Here is a 17994-nt window from a genome sequence, read left to right as displayed (position 1 = left end):
TGATAGATATTGGCGGGCACCTTGTTACCCTCTGTGTATGTGGAAGCAAGGATATGTAATAGGTCGTTGAAGCTAGTGTTGGACCAGCCATGGTGAGCAATCAGCATCAACATCTGGAGGATAAAACGTAGCGCTGTCCACTGCTTTAGAAAGTCTTTATAGAGGGGATCAATTGCCTCCCGCTTCATCTCTATGAAATTCTCTAGCCACCTCGGGCTCCTGAACATAATATTATCATGGTCCAGACGATTAGCAAGTCCTTTAAAAAGCTTCGCATCCTTGGGCTCCATCACATTAGCTGGCTCACCATCCCCATCACCACCCCTTCTGCCCTCGTCGTCGGCCATGTCTTGGAGCAAATCATCCATCATGATGTAATCACGATCTACATTGTCACCAGTAGCAGTGTCATGCCCGCCGACTGCTGCTGCTGAGGGTTGTTGTCCTCCATCATGTTCTGCATTCATTGTCGCCGTCAACGTCAACAAGTTTCCTCCAAATGCATCGGCACTCAGATCTACTTCACCGTGAAACTTCCAGATGGTGTAATCCTTGATGAAACCATATCAGATCAAGTGAGATTGCCCCACGTCATCTTCTAGGGCAAGCTTGTTCTAGCAGCAATTACACGGACAAATGCTACATGGCCGCTTCAGACTCAGATGATGCTTTTTTCGCAGTGGCAACAAACTTTCTCACATGATCCAAGTAAGATAGATCTAGCCTCCACATGCGATCACACGACGTCGTCGCATGTGGAGATGTCTGGGTTTTAGGCATCCGACGTTGCAACTTGCTCGAAACCTTCTCAAATTTTTTATCATAGCCTCCACATGCGATCACACGACACCTCGACAAGTTTTGGGAATTTCGGACTTCGTTTGCATTTTCTATAATTTAAATACACTCCGACCACAAGCGGGTCATCATGTTTGGCGAACAAGGCATTCAAAATTTTGGGTGAGATCCTGCATACGGCCTCAAAATACACTCTACAACATGACTATCATTTTTTGAATGGCTACATTTCATTATTTCATGCACCTGCAGTTCAAATTTACTTTTTTGAAAAAAATGCAAGTAAACAAAATTAATTCGAGAAATATAGCAAAAAGTTATAAAAAGGTCCCAAATTTTAACATGTGCTTGTAAACAATAGATAAGGTCTACAAAAAAAATTGAAATCAAAATTGAAAAAAACAAAAATACTTTGCCGAGTGCCATGCCTGACACTCGGCAAAGAGGGCCTTTGTCGAGTGCCAGGCCACAACACTCGGCAAAGGATATTTCGAAAAAAAATTCCCTTCTAGAATAAGGGCCCACGGCCCATCCTCCTCCAACCCTATCTCATTCCTCACCGCCCGTGCCCGACCTCACCCGCGCCAGCGCTGCCGCCGCACCGGCCGCCGCGCCCCACGCCGCCCCGACCCATGCCCCCGCGCCCCACGTCCCCTCGCCCATGCCGCTGCGCCCCATGCCACCCGGCCTCACCGCCCTGGCCCGCGCCGCTGCGCCCCAGTCGGCCCCGCCCCCGCGCCGCCGCCCGCACCCTCCGGCCCCCGCCCCCACACCGCCCCGGCCCGCGCCGCCGCCCCGGCGATGCCTCGGCCCCACACCGCCCCTCGGCGGCTAGCCCTACCCCTAGTTTGGCCGTCCCTGTAGAGAAGAGGAAGAGCCCGGGCGTGGTGCCCTGCCCCCAGCCCGGCCGTCCCTACAGAGAGGAGGAGGAGGGGAGAAAGAGAAGGGGAGGAGCAGAAGGGAGGTGGGAGGAGAAGGAGAAGGGAGGAGGAAGAAGGAGAAGGGAGGAGAAGGAGAAGGGAGGAGGAAGAAGGAGAAGGGAGGAGGAGGAGGAAGAAGAAGAAGAAGAAGGGAGGAAGGAGGAAGAAGGAGGAGGAAGAAGAAGGAGAAGGGGGGAGGAGGTGACGGACCTTAGTCCGACGACCATTCACGCCGTTCGTCGATGATGTTCGCCCACTCTGTCATCCCCGCACATCGCTGTTCGTCCACGCCATCGTCCCCGTCCCTTGCTAGAGAAAAGGTAAAGGCTCTAGGGGTGTCGGCCTTGGTGCCATTTATGTGTTGATGGCCTTCATGCCGGGTTTGTGTATGTGTGGGCCATCGTGCCCCAAATGTGGATGTCGGCCATCGTGCCGGCTTTTTCTTGTAGGTTTTGGAAACCTCCCCATATAGGGGAGGTTCTACCGATTTTTTCAAGTAATAGTGATGTGTTTCTTCTTTTGCAGAGTAGGAGCTGTCGGAGGGGACCCGGAGCACCTCGGCGATCCTGATCATCTTCGTCGGCACTGCGGTCGTGCCTGCACTGCTTTGTCTCGCCACTGCACCGACTCGCCACTGCGCCGCTAGCCTTTCTCCACCGCCACCCTAGGTATAATTGACCTCTCTTGCTTATAGTTGTCATACATAACCCAGTTAGGCGTCTCCCGTCTGAAATAGATATGGTTTGAGGTATGCGGATCTTTGCATATCTATGACCGTATCTATTTTGGATTGTCCACGTTTTTTGGACAGCCCACGGATGCGTAGATGGGTTAGTTTCCATGTTCTGCTCGGATCCGAGATGGAGTTTCGGCACCACCTCCCTGTTGTTCTTCGGATACACACTCTCCCTTCTAGGATGTGCATCGGGAGAACAGCGGGGAGGTGCTGCCAAAATTCTGTCTCGGATCGGAGTAGAAGCATGGAAACTAACCTCATCTACGCATCCGCGGGTGGGATTAGGACCTATCCTCACCTATTAGACAGCAGGCACGCCATGCAGATGCAACTAATGGTTATTTTACTCTGTTATGTGTATATGATATTGCTCTATTATGTGTATATGCTAGAGGATGGAGAACCATGAGTGGATATACATGGGCACCCAAGTCAGGCTCAAATCACCCGTGAATGGATGGATAAGACTGAGAAATTCTTGGACCATGCATTTAAGGAAGCTAAGGGAGCGAGAGACATGTTCTGTCCCTGCAGCGATTGTGAAAACAAGAAAAGAAAAACAAGGGAAGTCATGATGAAGCATCTTTGCAAGTTTGGATTTATGCCAAACTATACCCGGTGGGTGTACCATGGTGATGCCTATCGTCCTAGAGAGGAGGTCGTGAGACGACGCTTGGAGGCATTTGATGGTGATGGCGGGGTAGAAGGATGGTTAGGTGACTATGATGATGCGATGTTCACTGAAAGACCTCCGGAGGTTGAGCAGGAGGACGAGGAGGAGGAGCCAGAGCCAAGCGCTAAGGCGTTCTTGGCCATGTTGGAATCAACACAGAAGTTCCTACATGAGAAGACAACAGTTTCTCAACTGGATGCCATTAGGCGCCTACTAGGGTTGAAGTCCCAGCACAACATGACTCGAGCCTGCTTCGATGCTATGATGGCAATTATTGGGGATTTGCTTTCAGAGGGTCATCATCTACCGAGCAGCTTGTACGAGTCAATGAGACTCCTTCGGGCACTGAAGATGCCGTATGAGTAGATACATTGTTGTCCGAAGGGGTGCGTCCTATTTAGGAAAGATCACAAGGATGCAAAGTACTGTCCAAAGTGTAAATCCTCTAGGTATGTGGAGGTAGACAAAGGTGATGGCAAGAAGGAGCAGAATGAGGGGATCCCCATGAAAGTCCTATGATACCTTCTGATCATACCGAGGCTTCAACAGCTATTCATGTCCGAGGAGTCCGCGAAATAGATGACATGGCACAAGAATGGCATTCGATACAATCTTGACAAGATGGTACATCCAGCTGATGGTGAAGCATGGAAAAGCTTTAATGGCAACCATCATGGCAAAGATGAAGAGGCCTGTAATATACGTATTGCACTAGCAATGGATGGGTTCAATCCTTATGGAATGATGTTGGCCCCATACACTTGTTGGCCCGTGTTTGCTATCCCCCTTAATCTCCCCCCAGGGCCCTACTACAATGGCAAAACATATTCTTGATGTTGATAATTCCTGGACACCCGGGAAACAAAATGGGTGTGTACATGGAGCCGGTTTATGATGAATTGATCAAGGTTTGGAATGAAGGCGTATGGACTTACGACCGAGCTACAAAGAAGAACTTCAAAATGTATGTTTGGTACTTGTACTCCATGCATGACTTCCTGGCGTATGGGATATTCGCCGGCTGGTGTGTCCATGGGAAGTTTCCATGCTCGGTATGCAAGGCAGCTCTACAGTTCATTTGGTTGAAGAAGGGTGGCAAGTTCTCATTGTTCGACAAGCATCGACAGTTCCTCTCTCTTGACCATCCATTCAGAGAAGACACCAAGAACTTCACGAAAGGTGTCACGGTGACCGACCCTACACCTCAGAAGATGACTGGTGGCTAGGTTCATGCTTAGATAGATGCTCCCAGTGGTCCCAGCGCAGAAAGATAATCCAAAGAAGGGTAAAAGAAAGAAAGTTAATCCAAAGAAAGATAATCCAAACAAAGATCGCTTTGTGGGCTATGGGGTGGAACATATGTGGACTCATAAGTTGGGATTGGAGAGGCTTCCCTATTTTGATGACCTTCTCCTTTCACATAACATAGATGTAATGCACACTGAGAAGAATGTCACCGAAGCACTTTGGGCAACACTCATGGACATTCTTGACAAGACAAAGGACAACCCTAAGGCTAGAGTAGACATGGCAACACTATGCGATAGACCAAAGCTACAGATGCTGCCTCCAAGAGATGGCAAACCATGGAAAAGGCCTAAGGCCGATTACGTCTTGGAAAAGAAGCACAGGACAGAAGTGATACAATGGATGCAGACGTTAAGTTTCCCTGATGGGTTTGCAGCGAATCTGAGGAGGGGAGCGAACCCACATACTGGCCGAGTGTTAGGGATGAAGAGTCATGACTTCCACATATGGATTGAGTGGCTTCTTCCATTGATGGTTCGTGGCTACGTCCCTGAGCATGTCTGGAAGGTGCTGGCAGAGTTGAGCTTTTTCTTCCGCCAGCTTTGTGCCAAGGAGATCTCTCTGAAAGTGGTTGAGGAGTTGGAAAAAACAGCACCCAAGTTGCTCTGTAAGTTGGAGAAGATCTTTCCACCTGGCTTTTTCTTGTCGATGCAGCATTTGATTTTGCACCTCCCGAATGAGGTCCGAATGGGGGGGCCGTGCAGAACCATTGGTGCTATCCAATTGAGAGATGTCTAAAGACTGTTCGCTAGAAATGTGGAAACAAAGGCAAGATTGAGGCTTCCATAGCAGAGGCATTCATTCGTGAGGAGGTGTCAAACTTCACAACATTATACTATAGTGACAACCTTCCTAGCATGCATAATCCACCCCCTCGTTACAACAGTGGACGAAAATGAATCGACCCTCAGCCTATTCAAAGGGCAACGCGGGAGATCAAGTGGAGCATCCAAAAAGTTCTTGACCAATCAAGAGTGGCTGCAAGATCATGCTCTATGTGTTGACTGAACCTTGACTAAGTCGAACAAGTATCAAGAGGTAAATTCTCAATGAACTTGTTACATAGCCAGTCATCTTTTCTGCATCCAACAACCTTGTTGCTTGTCAGTGCAGGGGAATTTTTTGACCAATACTAGCATCATCCAAGGCCACCTTCCTGACCATGAATGAGAGACCCTTCTTGAACATGGTTGGCCTGATTTCATTACATGGTTCCAAAGAAAGGTACCTTTTGACCAACTTAGCTTATTTCGAAGTTTGGCGTTCCTAGTTACCTAATTTCATTTCTCTCCTACTTTGCCTTGCAGTGCCAAAGTGATTTGTCTATAAGTGCCAAATTACGACAAGTGGGCAAAGGCTTTGACTATAAGGTCTCGTCATTTAACACTTATGACGTGAATGGATATCGCTTTCACACAACAAGTTACAAGAAGAGTCAGCCCAATGCAAAGACCATGAATACTGGAGTATATACACCTGGATTAGTTACGCCTAGCGCTGAGCAGGAGGACTATTATGGCACAGTTGAAGAAATATACGAGCTCCAATACCATGGTGAAAAAGCACATAGGCCAGTCATATTCAAATGTCAGTGGTTTAATCCCACAGTATCGAAAAAGTCCCCTAAACTTGGGATAGTCAAAACTAGACAGGATTCCTTCTATCCTGGAGATGATGTCTATATTGTGGCTCAACAAGCCAGACAAGTGTATTATTGTCCATATGCTTGCAAAACCGACCCACGTCTTCAGGGTTGGTATATTGCGCACAAGGTATCACCACATGGTAAATTACCTCGCCCAAACGATGATGATTACAACTTGAACCCACACACACGCATGATGATGGGGAGTTCTATCAACAAGACGAGGGGCTACCAGGGATGCTTGAGATAGACTTAATAGGAGAGATTGAAATGGAAGTAGACGAGGAATGGGTTGTTGACGAGGAAGCTGCAGATGAGGTGCATGATCCGAGAGACTTGAAAATGCTTGATGGACTACAACTAGGCAACGACAGCGATGAGGATGAGGCTGTTGATGATTTGGAGGCTCTTGATAGTGATGACGATACCTATCGTTCAGATAATCCCGATCATGAAGAATATTAGAAATACATGTAATACTATGTTATTTTGTAATTACATTTTCTTTTTTTTGCATACCTTGCTAAGTACTTCTCGTTTATCTTGACTAATACTGGTTTATTCTTTTTAATTGCAGGTGATGGGGCCCACTAGGAGGAGCTATCACTCGACTTACATGAGATCGAGGGACACGCCATAGGCTAAGGAGATGGAGATGTCATAGAGGCAGAGGAGGCCGAGGGGTAGGCCCTAGGCGGGAGCCGTCGACTGACCACGAGCGTGGCTCCTCACGCTCTTCTAGGGACGACGATGGCCCTCTGCCCATGGTGGGCGAGGAGGTAGCTCCATAGATGTACGACAAGGAGGTGGTTCCGCACACTGTCCGAGGAGGGGGCAGGGGGTTCGACTTCCTCTGCAGCCTCCAAACCCTACTTGCGAGGTCCCAGCCAGCTCCCGAAGCGACCGATTCCTCCTCACCACCGCCCACTGATTGCACCCAAGGGGGATAAGTAAGTAACTTCATATGTCTTCATTTGATATGTTGAAAATGATAATAAGAGCTAATAATAACTATTATTAACCACTTGTGCAGGAACTGGATGCTTGTGGAGGAGGGGATCGAGGCTCGCAATGTCAATGGGATCCTAGGACTTCTATGTAGGGAACACTTCTTTGGCCTGGTGTGGACGTCAGAGGATGAGGACCTAGTGGTACCCTCGTTCGACTAGTACGCCCTTGTCGCCACCGACATTGAGCATAGAAACTTGATGGATCGGGTGATTCAGGAGTTGTGGGTAAGCCTTTCTCGCACTACGGCCCTCAATTCATTGCATTCAATGCACATTCTTTAAACAAAATAATGGATATCTTGTGTCTTTATGTAGGACTTCTTCAGATGCCAGCCAAGACAGGAGGATAGGGCGTATTAGGTGGCTTACGCTTCCTGTAAAAGGCGTGTCTCGGACTTGTATTACGAGGCCCGCCTCCAGGTGCATAGAGACTACAACGCCACCTTCCGTAACAGAAGAATCAACAAGACACAGGCAAGAAGGGAGACAGAGGTTCTTACCAGGGAGCAGTACCTACAGGTAAATAGAAAACATCTCCTATTGATTTCTTCTGAGATTAACTATGCCTAATTTGATCTTATGATGGCTTGTAGGTGATTCCAAACTGGTGCGCCACCCACCCCGATTGCTGGGCTGCTATAGTGGACAAATGGTTGGACGCGGACTGGCAGAGGGCGCACCAAGAGAAAAGTGAGCACTGTATGATGATGCCAGGTGTACCTCACCATCAGGGCAGCACCAGCCTCAGCAAGTATGCGAAGACATATGTAAGTCTCCACCATTTGTCTTATCTAGCCGTGCTCAGTTTTGCATTATTTCTTACCACATGTTGTTGTCTTTCTCACAGTCGGCGGTGCACGATGGCCAGCCAATTGGCCAACTCACGGCGTATGCTCGGGCCCACATGGGCCCAGCAAAGTCCAACATCGAGTACAACCCGGTTGTGGGCCCAGAGGCGTACACCAACTCCAGCGTCCACACCCACCTCACTTCTTACACGGAGGCTGGCAAGGTCAGTCCACGGGCCCGACTACGATCTGAGGACCGAGGAGCGCCTTGATCCTGAGCTCGTGATGAGGGTAGGGGAAGGCAAGAAGCATGGGCGTTTCTGGATTGGCGATGGCATCCTCGACATGGGCTCTACTCCTCCTCTCCACTGCCTCTGAGCAGCGAGCGCGAGCTCTAGCGTGCCCATAAGGCAACGACCGTCATCGGTGGCTGGCACTCCAGGTAAGTATTCCAGTTTCATTCGTCGTTCTTTGTCATTTACATTCTTTAGCTATGCATTATTGAAACATTGGTGTCAAATGTTGTAGGCTGAGCTGCAGCAACTTTGGTCCTAGCAGGAGGCCCAGCTGGCTGAGCGGGAGGCTGAGCGTTAGAGGCTACAAGCTTTGGAGGCCCAGCAAGCAGGTTTGCTGCAGTTCGTGGCAACAACTTGGGCTGCAACAAGGTTGGGAGATCCCAGCCAACCTGCTTGCACCACCACCACCACATTGTCCAGATTCTACTCCGGTGAGTATAAGTACGGATGCTTTACTTTCTATGCTCATGCTTAGTGTCAAACCTAGTGATGGCCTTCATGCCAGATTTGTTGATGTGTGGGCCTTCGTGCTAGGTTTGTTGATGTGTCGGCCTTCATGATTGAAATGTGGTTGTCGGCCTTCATGCCGACGTTTTTCTTGCAGGTTTTGGAAACCTCCCCGTGCAGGGGAGGTGCTGCCGAAATTTTCAACTTTTCTTTAAATTGCTTACATTTTTATCTTGTCACTCACGTGCAATCTCTTCTCTTTTGTGTAGCATCAATTGGGGGCGGCGTCAAACCATCTCGGAGGGTCGTCGACATCGCAAGTTGGGGCGTCGCAACCCTCACATTCACCGTGAGCTGCTTCCGGAGTCGGTTTTATGTAGGCATGCCTTTATGTATTGAACTTATGAACTTTGAACTTGTGGTTTGTAATATATTGTGGATTTCGGACATAATTGGTCGTTTGTGATATATATATGTGGTTTGTGATATATTGTGTTGAACTGTGGTTTCTAATATATATATATATGCACTGTTGTTTACATGGAAAAGCAAAAAACAAAAAAAATAAAATTTTGTTGTGGCTTTGCCGAGTACAATGACCATTGCACTCGACAAAGCTGGGAAAATAGCAGCAACAATTTCCTAGATTTGCCGAGTGCAATGGCCATTGCACTCAGCAAAGAAAATTTAAAAATAAAAAATAAAAAATGCTTTGTCGAGTGCCTTGGCAGTGGCACTCGGCAAAGAAAATTAAAAAAAATAAAAACAGGCTTTGCAAATATATAGCACATTCATCTCAAACAATACACATGAGCATATTAATAGTGCACACAGTCCTTAATTATAGTATAAAAAGCCCATAGTAGTCCATACAGTCCATAATAATAGTCCATACAACACATAATAGTTCAAAATAAAAGTCCATGAAGTCCATAATAGTCCATAATAACATCTACCATAAAAGCCTACTACAAAGTCTACCATAAGCCCACAATGCTTGCTAGTCTTACCCTTACCCTTGTGGCCAAGAGCGTCGGTGCCTGGCGTGAAAGGGTCAGGCAGACGGCGTCGCCTTGTGCCTACAAGTTGCATAGGTTGAGTCGACGGAGCATCCTATAGCTGAGACAGTTCAAGCTCCTCATAACCATGCTCCTCGTCGTCCTCATCCTCGTTCTCATCCTCGCCTCCATGGCCCTGAAAAGTATCCATAGTGGTGCGGGATGAGCTTTGGCCTCCTGAAGAAGTACCTCCGTGAGTAGAAGTACCAAGCCATACAAGACGCAAGAACCATCCCCAGCTAGTCTTTGTTCTCCCTCTCCACCAAAGCAAAAGCCAAAGGAACCAATGCATTGTCTGCGTCACAGGAAATGGCTACCAATAGTGTGCCCATATACTTGCCAAGCAGAAAAGCTACCATCAATGGATAACATTGGACGACAGTGTCTGAAGGCCTCGACTGCACTGGGGAAAGCACCGGAATGCATGGAAGAACATCTGCCTCCCGTCCTTCCATTCATTCGGCTTTGGGATGTACTCGTAATGCATGCCTTGATTTGCTGCTTTCATTGCATTGAACACTGCAGGCAACTGCTCATACCCCTCCTCCCAGTGCCCATATATCATCTTGCAGGCCCATTGCTTTGCCCTCCATGCTTTCCTGTACTTTATGTCATACTTAAATATCTCCTTAGTCATCTCCATAATTGTCCTAACCTTCAAGTTGGGATGACCCTTCAATGTTGTGTACAACCTTCTGACAATGAGGGTAGAGGTCAGTTGTCGATGCTTCTGTTTTAGATCTTTTTGGGCACAAGTGTGTGGACCTACAATTTTGGTGATCTTGAACTTCCCTGTGGCCTTTTGTTTCCAAGCAAAGACCCTCCAATTGCAATCTGCATTCTCGCACACCACTATGTAACGGCGCTCCACATAGGAGTGCCTCACCTTGAATGGTGTTTTACATCTCACAGAATATTCCTGTAACCACCTTCTCAAGGTGGGCAAGTCCTTGAACACCATGCCCTTATGAATTTCCATGCTATCACCGGCCTCAGGAGCCTCTAGCAGCTCGTCATCTCTTCCTTCTCCATAAGCATGAACTAATGGATCATGATCAGGACACAAACGCCTAATGAGCTCCATTTCTTGTTCGCTCAAAGGTGTAACTGGGCAGTCATCATCAGAATCAACGGCTCTTGCTGTGCCATAAGGCTCCTCATCATCCACAATATTAACATACACACTGTTAGAGACTATAAACTCTGGGCCCACATTGGTTGATGGAGGCACAGGAGGACAACCATCATTATCAGGACTGTCTCCTGCATATAAAGCACGAATATGGATAGAATTGAAACAAAGGAATGGAATTAAGGAAGAATAGTGAAAGCAAAAGTGTTACTACGTCACTTGGATGATTCTAGGTCAAAAGGATCTCCTGAGGGGCAGCAACTTCATCATCGGACCGACATTCTGCACAAACATCAGGACATACTCCAACTTCACTCGGGGCGGATTGAGCATCGGGCACCAGAACCACATCTTCCACATCCACCTCGCGGTTAGGTAATAGAGGGTCAGAAGGTGCTGGATTCTCTGGTTCTAGAGAGAACCCACAAGGGGGTGAATGCCCATTAGGGGGTGAGTACCCATGAGGGATGGGATTATTGGACAATTTCTGCATAACCAAATCTAAACATTGAAACTCATTCTTCATGACAGTTTTGACATATTTATCCCATTGAGCCTCTGATGTAATTGGGACCAACTGCCTAAAAATATGACCTGAATTTACCATAGTGGAGTACTCCCTCAACTGAGATGCCATCCTCATTTGAATTGTAATGAAACTCATCACGAGCACTACCAAACAACTCAGAAAACAACGGCCGATCATCGAACATGAAAGGCACCCTTTGCATTCCATCAAAACTGACGTTCCCAAACTCATCTTCCTCCACACTTCCTCCATGATACAGGGTGACTACGTTGTCCATCTAGTTGGTATGCACAACATCAAAGTTATTACGAGTTTAACTAATAAGGGTATAACTAAATTACATACATAATTAAGTATCCCACTGTCTACCTAAATAAATAAGTATCTAAACTACCTAGCTATCTATCTAACTATATAAGTAATTTTACTAATTACAGTTACTACAAGTACTACCTATATATAACTTAATTACCTAACTATCTAACTTACAAATAAACTAAATAACTAAATTAACTACCTACAAAACTAAATAAATAACTAACAATGAAACAATCTATCTAAATTAGCTAATATATAACCTCTACATAACTAAATCATCTCACTAAATGCCTAAATTAACTAACTAAATTACATCACTGTATAACTAAATTAGCTAACTAAACTATCTAAACTAACTAAATTGTAAAACAAAATTATAGAAAATATAAAAAAAAATACCTTACCTGAGTTGGCTGACGGTTGGCCGAGGGAGAGGGGTGGCCTCACAGGGCGGCCAGTGCGGACGCCGGGGAGAGGCGGGGCTGCCCTCGCTGCCGGTGCGCGAGGAGGAGGAGGATGGGGCTACGAGGGCGTCCGAGGGAGCAGACAGGGGCGCGGAGCTTTTTGGAGGTGGTGGCATGGCCTGCTACGGTGGCGTGGGCGGCGGCCGGAACAACAAAGATAGAGAGAGCTCGCGCTGGAGTCGAGAGGAAGAGAAAGAGGGCACGCGGTATAGGTATAAGACCTCGGTGCTAAGACCTGTGGCTCTTAGGTCGGCGCCAAGATCTATGGCTCTGACCTCGGCGCCAAGATCCACGGTGCCGACCTACTTGCCACGTCAGCGTCACTTGGATGCTCCGTTGTTCCTAGCCAGACATCTCGGTGCCAAGATCTACAGTGCCGAAACGTGTTACCTCGACGCCGTAGGCTACAGCGCCGACCCTCAAGGTTCAATGATCAGTTTACGTCGCTCAGGGGGTTAAACGTAAATTTTCTTCGAAAAAGGACTAGCAAGGTAGCTAGCATTTTAAAAAGTAAGAATTCAAATAGTGGTAATTTTGTCAGAGACTTGAATTTTTTGAGAACCGTGCGAGCTTAGCCCTTGCTACCTCGCTAGCGCGGTGGTTTTCTGTTTCTCTTTCTTTGTGATTGGCTAGATGCTCCTCCTTGCTAGCATGGTGGACGACTATTGGGGACGCCCTACGCAGGAAACGATGCGGGTTCTTTTCCCTAGGAGGTGGAGCTGTGGCAGTGCCATGGGTCACGTAGGCTCTGGCACCTTGTGTCGTCGTTCGCTGCTGGTAGTCGTTAGTCGTTAGGCGGTGTTCTTTTGTCACTATGTGCTATATAATCTCCTAATTATGTAAGGGCTGCAACATCGCTCGCTACCATGTATGTCACATGTTCATAGTGGTGTGGCGATGCGTTGTAAACAGCTTTCCTTCCCTCTGAATGAAACACATGCTGGTCACGTCATGTGTTCGTGAAAAAAAAAACATTAACAATGATGCCAGTGGTGGCTTTGACGGTGACGAAGTAGACTTTGTTACGCTGGTAACATGTCGCGAAACACATTGCCAACAGTTAGGACATTTCTCTTTCTGTCTCTTTTGTTTAAGATATTTGATGAAGTAGAAAAACATATAGAGGCATAAAGTAGGAAAACAAATTTTTATTCTCTAGACATTGATGATTACAACTATACATGTATAGTTCGACACACACAGAGAACCTACTAACATTATAATTTCTTACAGGAATGGAGTAACAACAAGTAGAAATCTTGGTTACTTAAGAGGGTGTTTGGTTTGTAAAATAAAGTGGTTCGTCATCGTAGTACCCTCTTAAGTTTTTTTTGTTTAGTTTGTGGGTAATAGAATGAGTTGATGCATCATCATCTTTTTTCTTATCTTACAAACTAATACTCCATCAATTCCCAACTATAAGACATTTTGACTTTTTTAGGTTCATAGTTTTTGTTATGCACTAAGATATACATAATATCAAGATGCATAGTAAAAACAATGTATCTAGAAAAGCTAAAACGTCTTATAATTTGAAATAGAGAGAGTAATTAGTTCTCTTACTAGTGTGAGAAATAAAGTATTTTACTAAATTTGATGAATGGACTCATGATGCATCAGCTTATTAGAACGAATGTCATCAGCTCTAGTTGATGCTCCCCGGGGGAGTGCGTCTGCCGGTCCCCGACGCCCTTTTGCGTCCTCCCGTTGGAGGCGGCGGTCCCCGCGGGATCCTGTACCCGCTGATTTCCTTGTGGCCGTCGTTGCTGCCGCTCGGTGTCGGCCGGTCGATCGGGTCGTCGTTGCACGGCGCTCGCCGGTAGTACGACCCTGACGCCATTAGCAGCCTCCTCGGAACTGCAACGAACGATGTTGTGAATTACAATTCAATTCCTTGCTAGTTAATCAACGTGCGGGAATGACATGTGTATCAGCATTCAGCAGCAGCAACGTTTGCTGCAGTATTAATTGCGTGTAAATCGAGCAAGAATATAACCTCGCTGACTTATTAATCAACTTTCCAAGTGAAGTACGGTTCCTAATTAATAACGTAAAAGATGCAAGTGTAGCGTATAACAAACTAACAATATATAGCTAGTAAGTACTCCTATAGTAGTGATGCAGCAGGCAATATATAGCCTGTTCGGGAGGCCGTAAACGATTGTGGATTATTTACTAATGGCTGGTTTGGTGTGAGAGAAAAACACAGTTTCTGACTAAAAATTTACGATCATTTACGAGCAAGCGAACTAGTACATACTGCAATTGGAGGGAGAGGCGGCCGCCGAGCAGCTCATCATGAGGAAGAGAGCCACGAGCAGCAGAGCTTGAGCCTTGGCCCTCCCTTCGCCCATCCTCAATCTCAAACGCAACGACTGTGCTTTTGCTTGGTCGTCTTGTCAGTGCGTTCTTGGTGGGAGCTACAGAGAGATCATGAGGGCCCAATATATAAGTGCACGGAACAGCTAAAAGTCAACAACTCGCTTGTGTTAGGCTGGCCCTGTTTTTGGAGCTTCTGACAGCCACGGTTAATATTATGCTCTTGCGTCTCAAATTGTAAGTTAATTTATTTATTTTATCCTAAATTAAACTTAGCAAACTTTAGTCACGCTTATAGGAAAATATATTTACATCTATGCTCCCCCGAGTGCTGTGTAAGCCATTCTTCGGCCATCCATCTTCTTCTCGATGAAATACACGTGAAGTCGTGTTCTCGAAAAAATACTATTAAATGAATTCATTATCAAAATATATTTATAGTCTTGAAGATATTCCAACCTTGATCACATATGAGCACACATACGTAAGTCATTTGCATTAACAATTACTCACTCTGTTATCAATTATAAAATATTTTGACTTTTCTAGATATATTGATTTTACTATATACCTATATATAATGTATACTTAAGTACATAACAAAAATTATGTTTCTAAAAAGTTAAAAAAATTATAATTTGGAACGGAGAAAGTAGATCATATATGCGAGATGAATTTCAGTTTTCTTATGATCAACATAGCTCTTCTATTCCTCCACCAAAGCTCTTCTATCGTATGCTGTATGTGTATCGAGGCTAGATATTTATATATATTAGCAAATCTGCATGTATATATTCTAATGAGATGTACAATTTATTTCATGATGCTTGTGTCAAGATAATGAGAGAGCTATTTTTGTGGGATTTAATTTGGGTTAACAAAAATCTTAAATCAAATAAATTCAAATACACGTGATAAGGACTAGTGCAATCAATAATTAGTCCGTATGAGAAATATATAGGAAAGTTAATGGTGCCAAATATAAATAAATGTTTCAATCCACATATAGAAGTTCAACACATGCTCGCTGCGCCCATTCCAACCGACGATGTGCACAACTTGCTACTATCAAGATGGTGGTTTGCTTCAGTGATGGACATTGACCTCGAACGAGCTGCAGAGCGAGTGATCGATCATTAGCTGGCGGCAGTTGTTTCCGATGGTCAACCGTTGTGAGGCCTAGCTATAATGGAAATAGTACTCCAGTGTAGCAGCTTCACAGCGTGTTCGGGAGGCCGTATCGTATCGTGGATTATTTACTGCTGGCTGGTTTGGTGTGAGAGAAAAACACTGTTCCCGGCTGGAAATTTACGATCGTTTACGAGCAAGCGAATAGGCCAAGCTTAGCTAGATCTTAGGTCCACGTTATTAGTATAATTTCGGACATGGGGAGAGAAGCCAACATTTTGCTCGCAGCTCGCTTCTTGATGTTTGCTATTTGTAAGAAAAAAATGGACCCCACGAGCCATTTAGTTTGGATTTCGGTGTTTAATGGTCAATAATACCAAGTTCGACTAACATTATTTGCAAGTATTTTTGATATAGTGTAATAGGATACAAAGCGGACTTGGACAGAGATGGACAAATAGAGAAGATGACCTACACATCAATAAAGACATTAGAAGCTTGGTACAAGACCTAGAAGTCAAACTAAGAGTCCGAGACACAAAGATAAAAAAAAGTCCAGGCGATCAACGGAGAAGATAGCGCGAAGAATGGAGAAGGGCAGCCTCTGCGCTGCCTCACGGTTGGACAGCCCCCACTGGCGGTTGGACCACTAGGAGCCTAGGTCACACCGGCGTGCACTAGACTCGTTGGTCCGGACAGGGGTCGCGGAGCGCTTGTTGGGGCGCACTGAAAGACGATCTCACGTCTGGACCGTGAGGACTCGCGATAGGACCTTCAGGAATGGGCGATGACATGTGGGACCGCCAAATGGCAGATGACCATTGGAGAGCAGTCGACCGTTGGACGTTCCTCACGGTCGGACTGCCCAGGCTAGCGGTTGGACCGCCAGGCCTGCCCGAGGGCAGCTTTGGCCCAACGGCCATATTTGAGGGGAATGGCTATAAATGCACCCCCAACCGGCCCAAAGGAGTGTGGAAGAGTGAGGAAACATGTCAAGGGTGTTGCTACACCATTTTAGAGCTCTTCACTTGCATAGTGCTTAGTGATACAAATGGTGATTAGTGCAGGTGCTTTGCGAAGTGCTTGGGCCAGTTAGACCACTGTTTATGCACTTGCTCTAGGCTTAGGCCAAAACACTGTTTCGGCTGAATTATTGTGAGAGAAAAACACTGTTCCGGCTGAAAAAAGAAGCCGAATAAGCCGAACATAGGGTAAGCCGAACTGGGCCATTATGTGCTTGCACGCACCGTTATTGTACTCGGAGGGGCTTGTAGTCTTGTGAGTCCACACCAACCGTGTTTGTAGTGTGAACGCCACTGTATACCGAAGGTAATGAGGCCCGTGGTGGTTCGCCGGAAGCTCGATATAGTGAAGACGATGGTGAGCAGTCCGAGAGAGGCCATCTGAGAGACCCACTTGCACATGGGGGAAGACCTAGGGGCTATCCACGGAGTTACCAGATTGGGAGTTTGGCCCTTATGAGGGCATCCTTGCGAGGTGCTCCAACGAGGACTAGGGCTGGAGAAGCTTACACGCTTCTCGATACCTCGGTAAAAATCACTATTACAGTAATCTTAACCGAGGCGAGCAAAAGAGTTTAACCAAGGTGGGCAAACCGTCTGCCTCTGTCCAAAGGTCACCGTTAATCTGGCCTTAACGTAGGCGGTTGGTTCGCCCGCCTCAGTTAATGTATTAACCGAGGTGGTCGGCCTGAGGCAACCGCCTTAGTTAATACTTATTAACCAAGGCGGTCACCCTAAACTACGCACCTCCGTTAACTTATTAACCAAGGATGCTGTTATTAATTGCCCTCCTTGGTTAATCATTTTCTAGATTACAAAAATTCTTTTCAAATTTGAATTTGAATTTGAATTTCGCTAATTAAAACACAGACAAAGCAGAAAACACGCATATAGAGGACAAACATATATTGCATTCCTTCACGTGATGACCTTATCGTACCACGAACCAACATTAAGTTATTATACATTCCTTCATGACAAACTCTAGGAACTTATCGATGAAATGCTTCCGCTGCTGGCTATTGACGAGGTGTCGCAGCTTGCCATCGTCCTTCGTGAGATCATTAGATGCATGCTAGGACATCCGCTTGGCATCCTCGGGTTCCCGAATATAGCACACAGGCGATCGTTCATGGGAAGGTAGCACATCGACAGGGCATGACTTTTTATCTGTGTGTAACCCTCTTCTTCCTCGTTCTTATGAGACAGGATCTACTTCGCACTACTCTTCTTGGCTGTCTTCTTCTTCTTCAGCCCACTCGAGGCTTCCTCGTTGTTCGCGTCTACGTGACAATTGACATTCCTCTTGTATCGACTCACGCCACCATGCGGATAACTCTCTAAGTTCTCATACTTGCCCTGATATAGGATACAGTGGTTAGGGCAGACGTGGAGCTTTTTAA

General features: G+C 46.3%; 1 protein-coding gene across 1 annotated transcript; it reads left to right on the top strand.

The window, feature by feature from the left end:
- The first annotated feature begins 1430 nt into the window (after positions 1–1430).
- LOC136465656 (probable pathogenesis-related protein ARB_02861) lies at positions 1431–2364 on the top strand. Its single transcript, XM_066464305.1, has 2 exons — positions 1431–1762; positions 2244–2364. The coding sequence occupies exons 1-2, from the start codon at positions 1431–1433 to the stop codon at positions 2362–2364; spliced, it is 453 nt and encodes a 150-aa protein (XP_066320402.1).
- Positions 2365–17994: the final 15630 nt, after the last annotated feature.

The sequence above is a fragment of the Miscanthus floridulus genome, chromosome 7 (genome assembly GCF_019320115.1).
Source record: "Miscanthus floridulus cultivar M001 chromosome 7, ASM1932011v1, whole genome shotgun sequence".
Classification (NCBI taxonomy): domain Eukaryota; kingdom Viridiplantae; phylum Streptophyta; class Magnoliopsida; order Poales; family Poaceae; genus Miscanthus; species Miscanthus floridulus.
The sequence above is the reverse complement of the archived record's forward strand: the minus strand, read 5'-3'. Positions and strand labels throughout refer to the sequence as shown.